General features: G+C 35.8%; 1 protein-coding gene across 1 annotated transcript in view; it reads left to right on the top strand.

Moving 5' to 3' along the window:
• The first annotated feature begins 1,138 nt into the window (after positions 1–1,138).
• The window catches only part of LOC124161147 (general odorant-binding protein 70), a 50,998-nt gene continuing 37,120 nt past the window's right edge, over positions 1,139–15,016 (top strand). Inside the window, exon 1 of the mRNA XM_046537382.1 lies at positions 1,139–1,443. Within this exon, the coding sequence (XP_046393338.1) occupies positions 1,366–1,443 (78 nt within the window). The 5' untranslated portion in view covers positions 1,139–1,365. The remainder of the gene's footprint in view (positions 1,444–15,016) is intronic.

Below are 15,016 nucleotides of genomic sequence, written 5' to 3'. Positions count from 1 at the left end.
ATGCTTTTTTGTGGGGGTTGTTCTAAGAGGTTATTTGAGAGTTTTTTTTATTTCAGCGTAATTTCAAGGAAAAAATTCACAAAGTAATGCATAATAAAACCATAATACATTATTAAATTTTAATAGGTGTGAAATTCTTACTTTTTATACTACATTTTTCTTTCGAAATGGCTATTTTTTACACTTTTTTCAAGTTTTTTTAAGGGCCAGAATAGCGTCCAAATCCATTTTCGGCCATGCAATTGCCTATGGCCTGTGTCTGCTGCGTGTTTTTCAATGCTGGATTTTTCAGATTTGTTGTTCTTGAAGTATGATAGGTGTTCTTTGTATCTGGCGAGAATGTTGGGTCGTGTTTGGGCTATGTAGGAAGCATGGCAGGTATTTAATTTTTTGGGGGAGGAGCCCCGCATCTTTCGGTAAGGGGGACATGATCAATGATGTGTGGTGTTGGTCCTTATTTTTTAAGTTTTCGAATTTCTCTTGGGATGCCCCCCAGTTTTGTTCCATTTGGTGAGAAAGCAAATCATGAAAATTATTTTTCCAATCGGATACCGGGAGAACGTGCCGCATTGCACTTAAAGATATGAAATTTCGCTATTTTTAGGTGTTTTACGGACATAACTGAAGGTGATATCACTCTCGGATTATTCTATCACTTTTCTATTTTCTCACTCATCGTTAAAGCATAAAATTCTTTAGATAAACTTTAAACTTCGTCAATACAACCTTGAATGCTATATTTATTTATCACGGTTTATTGCGAAAATGGGCTTAATAGTAGTGGTTTATTCTCCATATCTAAATCTTATATGTAAATACCTACTTATATCAAAATTTAGCCTGAATTTTTGCAAAATCTTAACTTTGGGGCCCGAGCGGCGGTGATCAATAATATCCGATTATTTATTCATTGATCATGAGCTCCAGCCGAGGGCCCCAAATCACCCCTGACCGGCCCTGATCATCCATGAGCCTTACCCACCTATCTTCCTTCCCCTCCTTGCCTCACACCACAGCCTCTGCTTATCCGACCACCCCCACACTCCAAGTAAACTTAACTCTCACCTGGCAAGGAAGGAGGAGAGTATTGGAGGGGTTGGAGGGGAAGTTTGAAGGTAGTTGTTTGGGTCGCAGACGGATCTCGGCACTCGAGGAGAAGCACCCGCGGAAGGCGTAACTCCAGAGAAAGGGGCCGAGACAGCAGAGTTGACTTTCCGCCAGGGCAACCTCGGTGTTTCAAGTCTGTGCTGCGGAGTTTCAACCCCGAAGCTTCTCGCCTTCACAAGTGGAATTCGTCCGACAGACACCGAGGGGCAGATTTCGTTTCCACGAAAACCTTCCAAGTGAACAACACTCGCCGCTGACATGTCTTCGTGCCGGCTTGAGTTCGCCTTTGCGGTTGTACTGGTCCTTCTCGAGGTCGTCCTGTCACAGCACTATCCGGTGAGCCACAAGATTCGTTACCTGTTTTTATAAGGTCTCGTAAAAAAATTGCTGACTATGATCAACAAGTACACAACTTTTTCCATTAAAGGTCACATGTTAATTGTGGTATATTTCAATACTGCGGTAAAATTAAGTTTTCCTGTATATCACGCAATTACTTATACCACTTATATTTTACAGATCGCGAACCGGGTTTCAATGAATTATCATCATTTTCAGGTGCAAATTATGCAAACATAATTATAAAAAAATTAATTAATAAACATATTATCATAATATATATTATTATATATTATATTATTATTAATTATTTTATCATAATTTGCGCCTGAAGATGATGATAATTCATTGAAACCCGGGTCGCGCTCTGTAAAATATAAGTGGTATAAGTAATTGTGTGATATCCAGGAAAGCTTATAATGGAATACCACCAAGTAAATCAAGAGTTAGTGAATTTTGCGGTAAAATTCTCATGAATTGCCGGGGAAAAAATTACCCTGGTCCTGTTATGGAATCACGGACCATATGTGCCTTTTTTTGTCTTCCTTCCCAAGCGTCGAAGTTTCCGGACCGTTAGCAGTAAGCCATCCAAAAAACGAATCATAGTAAGGTAAAGCACTCGGAAAGATGGCCAGGAACTGTATCATTGTCTCTCATCACAGTGTTCATTTTTTATAAAGATAATAGGTTACAGTGACAGTAACAACGGCATATTTCTACGAGTCGGCATTGTATGGTAATGTGAGTTGCTTATCTGTATATAGATACCGAATTCAACCAAAGTTGCGAAAACGCAACATTTATTTGTCACCATAATCAAAAATTTTTTTTGAAGGCCCATATTTCAATTTACCTTAATTAGCATTTTATTAGGTAAAATAAAGTGAAAAATTTATATATTTTCAAGTATTTCTTTACTCGGCCGGTAATGGGTTAAACATGATTGCGTTACAAATCCGTTATATGATATACTTATGCGTTAACCACGGTGGTTTGGGACACCTCGTTTAATCCTCTGGTAATACTTTTTTTTAAGGACACATTTATCTTCCGAATGGGAACTTTGATACTAACTATCTTCGATACTAACTAACTCAACTATCATGGCATACTTCGTAATCAGATCCTTCCGCACCCTTCGTGAAATTCTAGGAGCTTATGAATGAAAAAAAAAGTTTATAACTGTTTCACACATCTATTCATCACAGGTGACGGGTTAAAATTCTTTTCAAATACTGCGTATCTTTGAGGAAATGCGAACACACTTTTATCGACGCGAAATTTCATACAATATAATCGTAAATAACTTTGCTGGATTGATAATTTTAGTTTCTCAAATACGGAAGATAGTATCCCATTAGTACGTCACAGTATTTTAATTCAATTAAATACGATGTTCATTTTTTTTATAAATTTATAGGATAAAACGTCGTATTCTGCATGTATAATGAATAAATAGATCACTTCTTTAACCCTCAAGTAATAATTTTATACGGACACATATTTCAATAGCATTAAGAATGGATGACTAAGAAATACGTCATCATTCAAATCTTGAGTAATAATATACACAACATTTTCTGCTTTGTTTAGCAGATAAAGCAAAATGTATTTTTTTTGGAAATGATGTTCCATACCCAGACGTTGAGCGTTGAAAGAACTATGTTTTATCACATAAAGTGTTACCGAAATGCAGTTCAAAGTTTCCTTACCTTAGAATCTTCAAAAAGTCACGCCTCAGGCTTGAAGCATTCTATATGACGGAAAAATCGTAAGCATGGTACTGTACACGTATTCGTTTTCTTACCTACTCAACCAACAGTGGCTTCGTTGCTGTTTAAGATCAAGGTAATTCTTTATTAAAAAGTTCTTTTTAATTCCGCTCCACGAAATAGTTTATTTTTATAAGAAAAAGCCCTCTCCAGAGGAAATGGCCTTTAAGAGAGTTCAACGCGCAAATAAGTTTTCATTCAAGTCTCCCACCAATATCAAGATTTAAAGAAGGGAAGGCAAGCATATTGCCACTTGGTGAGTTTCACTTTCAAACCAGTATCAGCTTTTAAGGCGAAGAAAACGCAAGTAAATGAAGCTCCAAATGATTAACTTGTGCACACCTCAGAGAAGCAGGTCATCCTAGAAAAGAGAAATTTACCCCTCCAATGCATTGAATTTCTCTTTTAAACAAATCCACAAGTCCTGGTTTATCATACTCTTAAAATCGTTATATACTAAAATAATTAATGAAATATGTAAAGTTTAGTGCATTGGAATTTGACGATCTTTATCTAAGCTTGTTCTAAATTAGAAATCAGTTATAACTCATGCATTAACTGTATACGAATAAGGAAAATATTGCGATTAAAATTATTACGCGAATGCAGACACAATCCTACGAAATGAAAATATATTACTTGAACCACTCACGGATTAATCATTCAACTTGCGAGTAATAAACAAAAACTACTTATCCTTTTACTGTGAGACAAAACTATAGGGACGCGTATTAGGAATTTTTAAAATACAGAACCATGAAAACAGGTAAAAAATCTATAGTAAATGTTCATCAAATTCGATGTTTGCTTTCTACATATTTATAAAAACTGTGATTTTTATCTTGATTTTAAAATTTATGCCTTTAGTGCTAAATTATCTGTAAGACGTGGTGATTACGACTTTTTAAATATTTAATTTCTAACTTTTATATTGAATCATTCTTCCATAATTTACTGAAGGATTGGATGCCTGAAAATACTATTAAAAGTGACATAAATATGTCACACAAGTGTCTTAAGTAAAATGTCCTTCTCTTGGGTGCTTGGTTAGTTGGTATCAGAAGAAACTTTGAGATAACACGTAGATTTCAATTAAATGAATATTAGTCACTTGATTCAGCTTAGAATACACACATGGACGACAAACGTAAAATGAAGAACACGCTTAGTAAACTAGGAATGAAATCAAAAATGTTACTCCCTAAGGGAAGGCGAAAAATCAGTATATGTATGTCATGCATACGGATTAAGATACACAGGAACAAATAGTTCTTATTTCATCTAAAACCCCTCTGTCAAGTCAGAAAATAAAGACCAAGTCTACAGAATAAATACAAAATTCTTTCTTCGTCAAAACATACCCCTTTTTATTTTAACCACGGTAATGGTAGATGCCAACTTCTTTCATCGTGAAATGAAAATATCATTTTTTCTTAGCAATCATTGCTGGAAAGTCGTCATAAGTTTATCATTACTAATTAACGCGTCCAATTTTGCGTCAATTATTTTTCTGCTTTCTAATTTCACGAAAAATTTGTGCCATTTTCTCAAATATTGGGTTGTTAAGACAAGAAAAATTAGCCTTTTTTTGATAATTTTATTTTATTGCGAGTCTAGAGAAAGTGCAAAGAAGTAATTACAATACGTATTTCTGAGAATTTATTATTTTAACTTCCGAAGATCTTCACTGATTCTAAATTCTTTTTCGATATCATTTTCGAATTTAGCATTTTGAATTCTAAATTCGAAGATGATAACTTCCAACAACGAATTGCAAAATGGTCAATGACCAAGGAGAAAAGGTTGCTTTTTTTGGAAGCTTAAATTTTAGTACTTTGTTCCAAAATGGGCTGTATCTTGAGCTATTGGAAATATTTAACGGTTTACTCTTTTTAAAGGGTATATTATGGGCATATTAAAGGGCATATTAAAGGGCATATTAATACAAAGGGCATATATGCACTTTAATTGTTTTTAACTACATTCTTTATGTTCCTCGAGATGACATACATTTAGTTTAACGCTCAATTTAAGTGATTTAGTATTGAGGTTAAATGTACCTTGAATACGAAATTTGTCTGCACATAGCACAAATCAAGTTTATGTGTCGTACGACACGATTTCCTATCCAATTTTTGTTTCGAGATGTTGCCTAAAGACCTGCTACGCAGCTATGCACGCAGTTACGCAACTTGACTCTCAGATCTAGGCATTCGTCTCAGGTATGGAGTAATAAAATATTGTAAGTTAAATTTCCCCTTTTACGACACCAAGTGTAATGAAAATACATAAACATAGAGCAAGTTGTTTTGCACCTATAAAAAAATCATCATGTTTTCGTTTAGCGTTTTTTACACGTAACTTTTTAAGAAAAAAATGAAAAATTGTGACTTTCTTGCTTGGATCCCTGCAATTTTTTTACGGCAGAAAAAAGTTAAGGTACAATGATGAGTATGATGGCGAAAAATACAAAAACAAATTGAAGTATAAACGTGTATATTCACTCTCCACTGTTTTTGCAACAGGAGTTATATTTTAAGCATGATATATAAGCTAATCTATTTGGCCTACATCTTAAGTAGCAGGAGAGGATTCTATACAAACGAATTTTGTATCTTATTCAAAATATGACACTATATCCTCTTCATCTTACATCCATAGCAACCCAAGAAGTGAAAGCCTGCGAAAGCAAAAGGAGAAAAAATTCGATTTTTTGCTGGATATGCAATTTAGGAACACAATTAGCGCAGTAACTATTCGCGATAATTGTTATTATCTACAGCTAACTAATTGAATCAATCCACCGGCCTTGTGTATAATTGGCAATATTTCGTGCCTCGTGGTAGTTGCTGATTAACTGGTGCAGAGATAAAGGTCAGAGCTTGCTTACACCAATAAGCAGATAAGGGTTCAGATTCGGATAAAAAATATCAACGCATGTGCGCATTTTCTGCTTTTTTCATGAGAAATTGCTATTTGCAGAATAAATATCACATGAAAGTGATTTTCTTTTTTATTTCGGCAAAATCAACCTGATCCTAGCTCGCCTGTACAGAGATAGATAACGTAAATCATACTTTTTCTCATTCCCAGCTTAAGACTTCTGTTTACACTGATTTCAAAAGAACATCTGGTTCCTATGATTCAGCTTTCGGTATTATTTTACAAGAGGTACAATCCGGATTTCGCCTTCAAACCTTCACTTTCCTGTAGTATTTTTGCCTCCTGATTAACGTGGTGACATTCATTCCTGGCGGAAATTAATAGTTTTCGAGATATTTTTACTTTTATGGATAGCGATTTTCGGGTTCTGCGCATGCGCCGCCATTTACGATCTTCACTTACTCACCCTTTACTTTACGCACTTCACCTTCTGCGCATGCGCAAACATGAGCATGCCGCCACGATTAAAATTTCACTCTAGCCATAAACACTGAAAGGTAAGCACATTTTACCCACTTCTACCTCCCACCCTACCAACTGGAACAGCTCGAAGGATATTTTTTCTAGTTGACCAACTCGTACGTGTGCCCGGAAAGTGATTTACCCACTTTACCAACTGGACCAGCTCGAAGGATATTTTTTCTAGTTGACCAACTCGTACATGTGCCCGGAAAGTGATTTACCCACTTTACCAACTGGACCAGCTCGAAGGATATTTTTTTCTAGTTGACCAGCCCGTACATGTGCCCAGAAAGTGATTTACCCACTTTACCAACTGGACCAGCTCGAAGGATATTTTTTTCTAGTTGACCAGCCCGTACATGTGCCCAGAAAGTGATTTATCCACTTCTACCTCCCACTTTGTTATGTATTGGACCTTGTATTGGACCATCACTAGGGATATTTTTCTCTTGTTTACAATTTCAAACATGTTCCGTGAAACTCATTTACCGCCATTCCAATATGGCCGCGCATGCGCAGAACCCGAAAATCGCTATCCATAAAAGTTAAAAAATCTCGAAAACTATTAATTTCCGCCAGGAATGAATGTCACCACGTTAATCAGGAGGCAAAAATACCGCAGGAAAGTGAAGGTTTGAAGGCGAAATCCGGATTGTACCTCTTGTAAAAATTTACCCAGCTTTCTTGTTGTGTGTGACTGTGATTACTTTGAGAAACAGCTGAAAAGGCAATTTTTGGCCACGAAACTTAGGTTGCAGCCCAAGATTTTGCCATATACCAAAATACGGAATTCCAGAATTCCAGGCTCCTGCTTTCATAAAAAAAAGGATTTTTTCAAAGGCAGGAACAAAAAGGGAGAGTGGATTACTAACTCTGTTGGAAAAAACGTAGAAATTTCCAGTTTGCTTTCCTTTTCTTTCCAAAACATGTTTTCATATTTGGGAGGAAACATAAATGGCCAAAAAATTAACCCACTATTTTTCCCGTAGCTCTCACTCTCCAAAGTGGTGCAAAAAAGTAAAAAGACAAAGTTCACCTTGACGGGACACAAGGGAGAGTACGCCAGTAAAGCTAGCAGCAGGCTTAGGAACACATTTGACATCACATTACCCTATAGGGTGGAGAAAAATTGTTCTTCGTAATTTTAACGCTAGGTAGCTGATACCAGCAAGAAAAAAAAAACCGATGATTTATAGGTCAAAAACGCACAATTTTTTAACTACAGAAACATCGCGCCAAGCGCGCCGATTGGCTTGCTCTATTGCCGAAAGCATTGGACACATCGGTATCTCCGGCAGTCAAAGTATAAGCTAGGCCTAAATTGCTTGATCAACGAAGAACAGATAAATTTCAAAGCGAGACAGAAAACATCATCTTAGAACATCACCATGTTCATTGGTCCGACAGAAGTGATAAAATATGAGAATATTTTTAGGAAAATAATTTAATGATCATAAAAGGGTAAAACATTCACTAACAGTAAGATGGTATTTCATTTACAATCGAGACAACATCGAAAGGAAGATTTTTCTCAGTGAAGCAACATTATTCTTGGGGTATCGGTGTATTTTTTTCAGGGAAAAAGGGAAGCTAAATCCTATAACAGCAAAACAAGTGAATACTGTGGAACGATTGCCTGTGTGCCTTTTTGGATGTGCTTTCTTATTGGATGTGCCTATGATTATTTTGGGAAACAGATGAAAAGGCTATTTTTGGCCGCGGAACTTAGGTTGCAGCCCAAGATTTTGCCATACACCAAAATACGAAATTCCTGAATTCCTGGATCCTGCTTTAATAAAAAAAAGATTGTTGCAAAGGATGCTCAAGCTAGGTTGGGTACAAAAATTTATAGAAGAAATACACAAAAACTTGGTTGCCAAGGAATACGAGTGATTCTCTCTTCTGTGCTGACATCGAGTGGAAAACCAAATGCACTAATAAATATCTAGTTCATCTCGTTCATTTTCTTTACCTATGTTTTATTCCTTACTCTCATTAAAAAAATCAATTGTACCCCTTGCCTTCTCATCCTTCAAATTCATTTCAATACCCACCATCTTCTTTCATGATATTGTAAACGACTAATATTCAAACAGCCCCTGCCACACGCCTATATAGGCGGCTGGCGAAGCATTTATGTAAATGCAATGGCGATTGCCGATTTTTCCGTCCAGGAACATCAACCACCTACCTTGTTTGCGACCTTCAGAATAGTGGCTAACTGAGGCAGAGAGGGATAACCCTACTATGCGAGGAATGAAGGAAAAACGTGGTCGTAAATGGTCGCAGATGCCTTCGTCCGCATTCCTCTGAGGAGAATTCCGCCGTCGCTCCAAGCATGCAAAATCAATCACACAAGCCTACAAAGCCGACACACGGAACAGAAGCGAGGAGATAAAAATCCATCAACCGAAGTGACTGCCATGCGAAGAAGTTTTTGACGCTGTATATTCTTCGCAAAGCGATGACGCCATTTGCACGTAGCCATGCGGAGCTGAAGCTTGGCGGAGAAATAAAAAAAATTCGCTCATCGTATTCTGCGTATGAGACAAAGATTAAAACTGGCAAAAATCAGATAACACAAGACGGAACTGATTGGCCAAATTGGCTTTCTCAGAAGATAATAATTATTATTAAGTATTCTACTGATTTAGGTAGGTTTCCATGGAGTACTTAAGAAGCATTTTAAGACCCTCCGCTTTCTTCAAGCACTTCCCTCTTAAATTCACAATTAAGGCCTACTCCCTTTCATTCTTTCTGAAAATCCTATTCTCTTTCTTGCTGTCATGATGGAGTTCATTTTATTATTGCTCTCCACAGCACCACCGTCGAAATGAACTTAATTAGCAGACTATCGATCGTAAATTGCTTATTATCTCTAATTATTTTTCAACCAAGTTCCATGGATATTCTCTTCCTCCACAAGGGACATCGCAACACTTACATTTTCAACCTGTGCCTTCATGAATTGCAGTAGAAACAATTCCCTTCAATTCTGCATGGTACAATTATTTCAACTAAGACTTTAGGTGTGTGGATCAAAAATATGAAATAAAAACTATTTCATCAATGATTTAGTCGCATTTAGGTTGTAAAAATAGATTAAATCGGAATTTTGGAGACCTCCTTATCCCATTTTACTACGTTTCCCAATTCACCGCCATTTAAATTGCATAAAATGTAATTAAAGCTCCATTTAAATCTGTGAGAGGTAAATGCATACTTGCCAGCTACCAAAAGTAAACGCTAGCTCTGGAAATCAAATAGGTACTGCATTCTCCACTCTATTGTTGAGTGGTTGTATTTCCCCGGTAATCAAGTGCTTGCAGGAAGTCTTAACACCGCATTTGATGGCGTTTTTGAGATGCGCAACATCCTGGCCAAGCCCATTGTCTCAAGAAAATAACCGTGGAAACAATTTCCTGGCAACTGCATGGCGTGCCAAATTTGGATACCGGTTATTTCATTATGCTAGACGAGCGCTAACCCATTATGGTATAACCTCACTCTCTACCGAATAAATATCATGTGGAAGTGTTTATTATGAGGTTATGGATTCGAAGCATACAGACAATAACGAGACTCAGTTATGTAAAAGATACACGCAGTATATTATTAATTAATTTATAGCTTTTTGAGTTAATACCTACATCTATTTCACAAAATTTACTAGTGTTTGCTATTTTACGATTTACCTTCACTCTTTTTCACTTAAAATACGCCGATGCGATAAAAGTTGCTTCACTTTGAAAAATCTTCCTATAGCTGTTGCCCCATATGTAAATGAAATAGCTTTGAAGTGTATATTCTACATTTTATGGCCATTCAACTTTCCCTAAGCATTATTTCCAATAACATCACATTTTTTGCATATATAAGTATAAGGGGGTAAAAACTATTCTAATGAAGTTCTTAAAAATGTTTCACTCCCTGTAAAGTACAAAATTGATAGCTCGCGAATAACATCTAAATGAGAACAAATAGCATTCATGTGAACGTCACAAACATGAAATTGATGGACCACTATGAGCCAATAATAAAGATGGAAACAGAACGATTACTTTTTATAGCTCATCATCAATTATAGAAAAATTCTGAGTAAAAACTTCCCATGGCACAATTTGAAATTTACTCTGTAAGTGCTATATTCTAGTGATTCAGTTCAGCATTGTGTGCAAGTCGGCTACTCCAGGATAATATTCATGTAAGGAGTTTAACTTGAAAATCATAAAATATAAGTAGAGAAAATAAGTAAAACTAGGAAAACTTAGTAATAATCTAATATTTTAATTTAGTCTCCTCCAATTTGTATCTAAAATACATAGGTCTTTTAAGGTACCATTTCAGAGAGTACCAAATACGCACACTATCGAGTAAGTGCACTGGTCAAGTTCTCATTACGAGACCTGCGTCCATTCCATGATTGGAATATGTTTATTTCTCATAAAAAATAAGCAATTCATGACTGATTTCCACTATTTGCCTAAATATATTTAACCGCTTCAAAAAAATCGCTTTAGGTTACGAAAATGTACCTCATCCATGCATTTAAAGTTACTTCTGATTTCATTTCTGTAGACAGTACCTTGTTAAGTAAACAAAAGGTTAAATATTACCCTTTAAATTTTTAATGCAGTATTCATCACGTTCTTTTTGTTTTTTTATGTTACGGAGCCTAAATCATTTGGTTTCATATTGATAACTTTCGTATTAAAATAAAGAGAATATATCGCATATTACGTATTTGTTGCATGCTGTTTTTAATCTCAAATAGAAGGAGAGCGTTTGCCTGTCAGGCCCTTGTGACCCCCCAGAAAAATATCCTGGATCCACCCTTGGATTTAATCATATTATAATAGTAGTAAATAAGTATATTAAGGACAAATATCGCCCTTTTTCCATGCCGCTTTATCAGGACCAAAATGTGAGAAAAATGCTTATTTCCGGCGAAATAAACTGGAAAAATGAGACAAAAATCTTATTCTTGAGAAAGGCTACCTACCTGATTGTCAAAACAAACTTTCCCTATCACTATTTGTTTTTCTTTCATAATCGTTCAACCACAATCAATTATAATCGAAAAAAAACTCTCGGAATGTAATTACGCAAGGAGCGGATACGTTTCTGCATCGCACGTAAATTAAAATGCGACTTTCAACCAAAGTCCTGTTTAAGGATAGGGGTCTGACCGGTTGTTCGACGGAGTGAATCGAAAGAGAACCGGCTTTCTTGAACAGGGAAATACGGAAATTAAAGAGATTGGAACGGCGACAAAAACCAATCGGGCTTGAAGATGTCCAAGGCCTGAAAAGAAACCTCTAGCCCACACATAACTTATATTCGATCATTTCCCTACTTTTGCATTCAGTACTTAATTCTGAGAGAATTTTTTACAGCGGTATTTTAACGTAGAGCGTTTTTAATGATTTTACCCCGACCTTTTTATACCTTCGCTAGTTTTATTTCCGATAGTTTTAATCGTAAGAAAATTACTAGAGCTACTAGATTTTTGAGATTTCATTCAGTTAGCGGTTTTTTAATGTGGAAGTTTGTCCAAACATCAACGAAAATCGTGGAAATAATCGTAAATTAAGCCAGGCATACTAATGTCGTGTTAAATAAATTGCATAAAAATGTTTAGAGTGAATAGATTACACAGTTGTCAACACTCAATAGGTTCTCAAATATAACAAGATTGCAAATGATAAATTTTTGAGGTCAAATTTGAAAATTTTATGTAAACAAAAATATAAACCATGTTCTACTTTGTAAGCACTAAAAATTTTAGATGAGGGCGTAAGCTTTAAGCAAGTAGTCCGCCATCAAAAAGGCTGATAGGTATGCCTCCGCATAATATTTTTCTCTCTGAGTGCGACTCTAGATCTATCGCACAAAGTCTTTCTCATTGTGGAACATGAATTTCTGAGGGTTTTTACGAGAAAACCATTTTGGACCCAGGGATCGAACCAGAAGTATAGGTGCATCTATAAGTACTTTTTCTTTACGGATGACTCACTTAAAACGTAACCTGGTATTACCCTGGCGAATACTTGTGTCTTTATTAATTTAACCAAAGAGTCTTCTCAAATGATTTTTTTTAATATGTGAGAAGCACTCTAACAGCACTTGTGGGCAACAGTGTATTCTATCTGCTCCGAAAATTTTTAATAAAATTAACATTTAATAAAATATTCTCGCTTTCGATCTTTATTTTCTCGATTAAAAAATTTTCAGCGCCCAAATCTAACGTCTATATTATTCTTTTCTAATTAGGTATTATGGTTGAGGGAAACTCTCATATCAGGTTTTAATCATGGAGGGTTAGCCAGGCAAATTAATTTTTCTTTGCTTTTCTGGAAAAATTGCGTATATTTTCTCTGAGTGCATGCTGAGTGCATGTATTTTTGCTCGAGCACTCTAGATTCGCAGTATCCTTCAGATCAACAGATTCCCTAAAGTAGCCTTTCTCGTCTCGGTGGCCTCGGCATGCACGCGAGATGTCGAAAAAGCGATCCATCTTAGTCTGCCGATTTTAATAGGACCGGTTAAACAGGATTGGTCCGTGAAGCCATTCCCTCTTTGAATGTGCGAATTGTGGGTCCGTAAGTCAGACCCAACAACCCCGATATAATTCTTCTCTAACTATTCCAAGGAAGGTAAAACATTTTTTCTTCTTTCGTCTTTCTTTTTCGTCAAAAGCTAACAATCAGGGTTTTCTTTGGTAACGGATGCTGGCTTGCAACAATGAAAAAAATTAACTTAAGTATTCTTCCTATCCTTACTTAAAGGTAGTAGCGGCATCGGCTGAAGTCAAATGATGTACTTGGGCTACCTATTATTTACGCATAAGAGCCGCCAAAATTTTAAACCAAAGAAAACCTAATCAAAAATGAAATATGTGTGCAAGTTTGCACCTCAGAATAATGCAAACGTCAATATGATTTTTAAAAGGCATTTACAGAGATCAACTTAACTAGTTTCTGCACTACTTCGAATACAAGTAACAAAAGCAGGCGAGATATAGGGGGATGACATCCTTTAAGTTTTGAAAGAACAGAGACATAGCCTGATAATGTCCTGACGGTCGAAACGCGTAGTACTTTTAATAATAAACCTGTGGAAAAGTACCATCTCTCTGTTATTTCAACACTTACTGCTTAAAACCTTTGCACGCTGAACTGTTGATGACACTTTTGACTAAATGTTCACAATCTTAGGGGAAAATCCTATATAAATGTATTTATTTATAGAAAAAAGATACGTGAGACGTATGTAAAAGTCGGGAACTAAATATATTTGCGTAGTCATTTAGTAATATAAAGGCGAATTCGGTGTAATGGTTTTCGTTTTGCAATGTTGGTACCAGAGATTCCCAGTTGACAGTTTCAGGCAGTTTATCGCAAATATCCTCCTTATGTTATCATGAACTTATACTCTCCTGAAAAATATTTAGATTTTTCGCTAAATTTTGCTTCTAAAGAGACTCAACAACCTCTTGTTACAAACAGGTTCGCTAGCTCAAAATATCGTTTTGCTCCATAAAAGCCCATGTTAAACTATCTTAATTTTACCGTCAAATATCTCAAAAACGGCGCATGGGAATCTCTGTTTTCTTTGGATTATTTAAAGTGCGTTTTTTAAGGATTATGTGACCAAATTTACATCAAATTTTTGTTGCCTTTACCGAGGCTCTCTAAATACCTTAAAACATGATTTACTCTCACGAAGTATTATATTGAAATAAGAGATCAATGGAGAAGTGTTTTTAAACCACCATTTAATATTACTTTCAAAACAGATAACGGTTGTAAATTTAATATTTGTGTGCATATGAGATTGGGTTTTATTCCCGATACAAACGATTTTCGCTTACAAAACTTATTTCCTCATTAAATACATTTTTTAAACCAATAGTATACATTCTCATTTTTTGCAAAATGGGTAAAGGGGCGTATTTAATCATAAACTAAGATACTGCTTTTTTGGATAAAAAATTGTTTAATTGACTACTTATACTATCTATCATGTAAAAAACGGGCGAATTTTCAAAGATGAAAATCAAAAACAAAGGTCCCAAAGACCAAAACATTTTTCGATCCATGCTCATAAACGTAAAGGATTTCTAGGGTAAAATTCGATAAGAGTACTAAACAGACTGAGTGTAGAAAAGTCTGGTGTCACATGATGATACCAGACGATATAAGAATAAGGTGGAAAGCTGTGTCAAACCAAATAAAGGGTTCGAACTATGACGACGGTGGTACCTCGTGGTGATATAAACTCAATAGCGTTATGAGAAAAATGAAAATTAAAGCAAGCAGCTTAAAAAAAATGGAAGTGGTTGACTCACGCATCACGAAAATTACTTCTGGGAAAAAGGCGGGCGATCGATT

This window comes from Ischnura elegans, chromosome 6 (genome assembly GCF_921293095.1).
Source record: "Ischnura elegans chromosome 6, ioIscEleg1.1, whole genome shotgun sequence".
NCBI classification, from domain to species: Eukaryota; Metazoa; Arthropoda; class Insecta; order Odonata; family Coenagrionidae; genus Ischnura; species Ischnura elegans.
Note: the sequence above shows the minus strand (reverse complement) of the source record. Positions and strands in the feature narration are given on the sequence as shown.